A 5,542-nucleotide genomic window follows, 5' to 3' on the forward strand; every position below is an offset into this window, starting at 1 on the left:
AGCTGCAATATCAAACAAACCACAGTGAGTACGAAATACCACAGACAAACCACAGTGAGTATGAAATACCACAGACAAACCACAGTGAGTACGAAATACCACAGACAAACCACAGTGAGTATGAAATACCACAGACAAACCACAGTGAGTACGAAATACCACAGGCAAACCACAGTAAGTACGAAATACCACAGACAAACCACAGTGAGTACGAAATACCACCTGTAGACAAACCACAGTGAGTATGAAATACCACAGACAAACCACAGTGAGTACGAAATACCACAGACGAACCACTGTGAGTACGAAATACCACAGACGAACCACAGTGAGTACGAAATACCACCGACAAACAACACGTACAAGGCAGGGCCGTAGTATGAGCAAATTCCTGGGGGGGGGGGGCAAAATTTCATGACTCAACTGTGTAATGATAATACATTTATTTTAGGGTTATTTACGATTATTAGCTAAGCTTATTGTTTAATTTTGCTCCACAATCTAGGTGGGGCAGCTGCCAACCTTGCCCCCCCAGAGGCTACGGCCCTGCAGGGCATTAGCAGCCTACACCATTCCCTGGCAATGCGCTATAGAGACATTGCGCAGTGGAACAAGCTCAAGGAACTGACCGTAGTCTGCAAGGCCACAATGATGGCTTTGTTTAAGCACCTGAGTAAGCTTTTTATAATGCCACCAGTGGCTTTAAAGGGTAGGCAAACCCCCCAAAAAATACGTCTGATAAACCTAGTAATGTGTAGCTATGTTATTTTTTAAATATATGCATTAGTAAAAATTTTCATGAAACGCACTAAACGTATTTTCAACACGATTTTGTAAAGGAACTATGTGAACAACGAGTCTCGTGTGACGTCACACGGATGTGTCAGCGGCTTCAGCATTTGATGGGCATTACAAGTGAAAGTCTTGCTCTGCACAGGGAAACAGCTGGTAGAAGGAAGCTTGCCGGTCATGATAATCTCAGAATGAAAAAACGATCTGCTCAGCGTGATACATCTCTCGGCTTTTCAGAGCATGTTATTAACATCTCTCCATGCACGTCTACCCTGCTGTGATGGAGATCTTCTCGGTGTACGCAGTGCAATCACCGTACTAGTTCACCGACATTCAAATCTAAATGTACAGAAGCGTGTATTGTGTATAACTAGATATATATATATATATAAAACGACAAGCTGTAGCAGCAGTCACGTTTCTCAAAAAGAGCATGGGAGACATTCAAACTAGCCCCTAGAACCAGAACACACAGAATATTATGAGTAATAGTATACATACAAGTAAAATACTAGGAGTAATATCGATTTAAGGAACCATTTACACCAGGCCAGCACTGCCAAGTCTGAAAGCCACAAGCGATAGAACCTGCCCACCGTGCCATCTGAGCGTTGAGAAGCTGATTAGCTCTTAGAACCACGATTCGAATACGATCAGTACTCGGTCAGCTGCAGACAGGTGGTCACAGATGGCACACGCATAGATGGCGTATCTTGCGAACGAGTCAACCAGTTGCATATATGCCACAGGATATACAGATATACAATCGCAGGATAGAAGGCTTAATCATGAACAGCTCACCCTGATCCCCAAGTGTATGTATGTGTACAGGTGTGTTTGTGCGCAAGTACACGTGTCTGTCTTTGCGTTCAGCCTTCAAGATGTTATATGGATAGTGCAGAGGGAGCAACACTCAGGATGTTGTTTGGTGGAAAATAAATGCACACTGTAGTCAAGCAGATGGGCATTCTGGATAAGAACAGGTCTACTTGTTATAATACTACTGACTAATTATTCTGTTATCCCTCCTACGCATGTGCAAGCAAATGCTTGTCTAAGTAACGAAAGATTAACTAGAAAGTAATTGATTGGGGAATGATCATGCGATAATACAAAGTTTGACATAAATATCATGATGCTAGCATTGCTACGTAATGATTTTTATTCACCAAGCACGATGTACCCAAGAGCACTTTTGTCAACCAGCACTGCATGACCTATACTATTACTAACTGTATTGATCTACCTACTAAATTAGTAAGTAGGCAGTGACACAGGGTATAGCTATCAACTGAAAAGAAACTGTATGTAACATTTCAGTCAACATTTCTCCAGTTGTTTGTCAGTACGATTGTACTCGTACATGTATGGCAGTGCTGTATATGTTTTTGCTGTTTAGTATATTGGTATAAAAAGCCAAATCATAGCATGTTTCTAACTTTCTCCTTGCTTTTATAATCTCTTAAATTTGCTTTCATAGGTTTCTTAACTTACATAAAATTATCGAGGTTTTTATACACTATACAGTATATATATAAACCACATACAAAACCATATACACAGTCTGTCAACTTTGCATGTTTTTTCTAGTTAGTTCTAAGCTAGTTGAAGGTTTTCACTTTACATGGAAAATTTAAAACTTCAGGGAAAGGTATATTTTGGCTGTCACTTTTTCAGTGGAAATGTAGCAGGTTTTATTAATTTCGAACCCCCTGATATGGCAAGTTGTTTCAATTACAAAATTACATGTTCAAATCAAATAAAAATGTACTCACCACTCGAGTATTAATGACAGGAAAGATCAGAGCTAGAGTGGCACCATGCAACATGTACCATTGAACTCGGAACAACTTCACCACTAACTCACTAGGTGGAGCAGTAAGCACATATATCTACCAAAAAGACAAAACGATTCTTCATTAGAAACTAGTTATAGATAAGATTATCACATTACAACAGCCGGATATTGATAAAAATCTGAAGACCACTCTCACAGATTAGTATTAGAGATACCAGATGCACTATAACTAAGTAAGCTGGCACTCTTACACAAAACCTGATGTCACAACTATTCTATTATTTATACATAACTATATTACTTACCAACAGATCCATAATCAAGTGTTGTATGATGAGTCTGTTAATAATTATTAACTACATATACTACACCAATAGAAAAGTATGTTAGTAAGTAAGCCATGAAAACAATCAATAGCATGAATGCAGACTTTGATGGCAAGTTTTTAGGCAACAGATTTTTTAAATAGTCAAATTTGAAGGATTTGTCTAAATGGTTCATTTATACCTTGACTTACATCTAATACACCCTATATAAATGTATATATATATATATAACTTACCTGTAACATAGTGGCAATGTGACACGGGTTCAGTAGAAAGATAAGCTGCTTCGTTGCAAATTTGAAGCCAAGTTCAATTCCAAATGCCAGGCACATTACGACTAAGAGCATTTTCTTCAGCGTTATGTCATGCCTGTTCAGATGATTCCTGGCCTTATCTTTCGCCACTAGTGCTTTGATGTTGTCTTGCCTCTTCTGTAAGCATTTGTATGCATAACAGATCTCGTACACACCCAGCGAGGTACCGCAGAGTACCTCTATGACGCGTTGTTTTGGCCCGGAGAACTGCATGCAGTCCAAGCCACCATTTCCAGGAAAGGTAGGGTCAACTCCAGCGTATGCCAGCTTCAGCATGTTACTCACACTGTAGCGTGCCATGCAGCGAGTCAGCGACGACGTCATCGATTAACAATTCATGCAGCACAGCAATGGCTGGCCTCTGACTCTTAGAGAAGATGTCTTTGCTGAACCTTAGTAAATGCAAATAAAATAAAGTCAAATTAGGTTACTATTTACAGCAAGACAAATAGAGTAATTCCTAGGTATTTTTATGTAAATTATTACCCTCTCTAATGTTAATGCAACAGTTCACTTCAAAGGCAAAGAGCTGTAACAAACCATTCTGCACAACTTCGTTTGAGAAAGATGGGGGGGGGGATTACATATTTTCTTTGTAAATCATTTGGTTGCAGCTAAAAATCAACAAGGGAAAATTCTCTTGACACCAAACATAGCCAAACTCTACGTACAGGTGACAGTGGCAAGTCGTGTGTCACACGTCAACAGAAATGGTCAATAGCTTGTACAAAGTTCACAGCCAATATTGTGGTAATATGTAATGCTCATGATAGAGGAAACAGATTACTGGTTAAAGTAAAACACTGCAGTCTGTCGATGTGTCGTGTGTAGGGGTGTGTTAGCCTGTGGCGGAGCGGAGGGCTATAGTTCTAGAGATAGGGGTGTGTATAAAGGGTATAGGGATAGTAAGCTGCAGAATAAATTACGTATAACCACCACCTCCTAAGGGATTCATTCAGGGCACCTCCGAAACGGAACGAGGTCGCACCGCACCAGGATTCACTAGGAGTACTACCAGTTAGTCTAGACAATACCCATGGTTGTTATGTATTTCTTATTTCAGTATTTGTAAATTATAACTGCACCACCACCCACAATCTCAAACAAACCAATGCTTTACAAGATTTGTAATAACGATAGTACCTGCATTTCGCTGTCTTCGGTCGTTAAACAGCATTCACACAGATAAGGTTTTGCTTCTAATCTTTGCAATGCTATGACGCGATATCGGTTTGTATCTTGTATCTTAGGTCCCTCTCGTCTTTCGCAAGGCACTCTAATGCAGGTGCTGTGATTATCTAAAGAAACAGGAAATTATTTCTACCTCCAGTTCTTTAGATATTAATACTTCGAATTGACAATATCTTTCGTACATATTCAACTGCTGGTTTGAGTAACCCAGTGTAGTCCCCTCCCCAGTCTTCACTTTGTTCGCTGTCCATATATCTGTTATAAAACTCACATTTATATAAATATTCCAAGTTCTCTTTCATATTGTTATTACATAAATTGCACCGGTCATCACCAAAGTTATTTCTTAAATAGCTTTTGAGTTCTATCATGCATGTTTTACATTTAAAAGTAAAACATGCATCTGTAAATGACATTTCTTTCATATATTCCTTTAGCCCATAAGTTTCTATGTTTATCATCTTCATTTTCGTTTTTCATTTGGTTTTCATTTTATCTCTTGTTATTACGCTTTTTAAAATAGCTTGTTTTACTTGTTTTTTTTTCAGCCTTTCTTTGGTTTCATTCCTATGGCTGAGAGTGATATTCCTAAATTGTAGTTATCTAAAATTTCCAAGGTTTCGTTTGCCCAATTTTTTTCTTCCTCTTTAGTCTGTTGTATGTATAATCTATTATTTTAACTATGAATTGCAGAAGCATGCGTTTTTGGTAATTTACCTTGTCTAATATCTGTAGTATACCTAGCTTTATTCGAAGAGCTTCAGCGGTGTTTTACTGTGTGCTTTTAGAATTTTGCGTAAGCACTCATATTGGAAGTCTTCTAACATTTTTCCTTCTTCCTTGGTCAGGTTAGTCCAAGTTTCACTGTTAATTAAGAAGGCGGGTAGCACCGTGCACTCGTATAGTCTTACTCTCGCTGCGCAAATCCACTTTAGGCAACTTAGGTATTACGAAGTGATGCACAGATTTCTGTGTATCATCAACTGATGCACAGACTTTCCGTATATCAAGGAATGATGCAAAAACCCTAACCCTAACTCTAAGTCATAAAGTATACGCAGTGGCTACGCGTCCGGAACCGGTCGCTTAGCATCCAGGCTACGCGTCCGGAACCGGTCGCT

At 39.1% G+C, this 5,542-nt stretch overlaps 1 protein-coding gene across 1 annotated transcript in view; it reads right to left on the bottom strand.

Moving 5' to 3' along the window:
- The window catches only part of LOC106814114 (transmembrane protein 164-like), a 16,944-nt gene that overhangs the window by 3,021 nt on the left and 8,381 nt on the right, over positions 1-5,542 (bottom strand). Inside the window, exons 2-5 of the mRNA XM_014818392.1 lie at positions 4,374-4,528; positions 3,153-3,622; positions 2,539-2,684; positions 201-222 (exon numbers count right to left, since the gene is read on the bottom strand). Coding sequence (XP_014673878.1) covers positions 201-222; positions 2,539-2,684; positions 3,153-3,554 — 570 coding nt within the window. The 5' untranslated portion in view covers positions 3,555-3,622; positions 4,374-4,528. The remainder of the gene's footprint in view (positions 1-200; positions 223-2,538; positions 2,685-3,152; positions 3,623-4,373; positions 4,529-5,542) is intronic.

Source organism: Priapulus caudatus, unplaced genomic scaffold (assembly GCF_000485595.1).
Source record: "Priapulus caudatus unplaced genomic scaffold, Priapulus_caudatus-5.0.1 Scaffold873, whole genome shotgun sequence".
Lineage (NCBI taxonomy): Eukaryota > Metazoa > Priapulida > Priapulimorpha > Priapulimorphida > Priapulidae > Priapulus > Priapulus caudatus.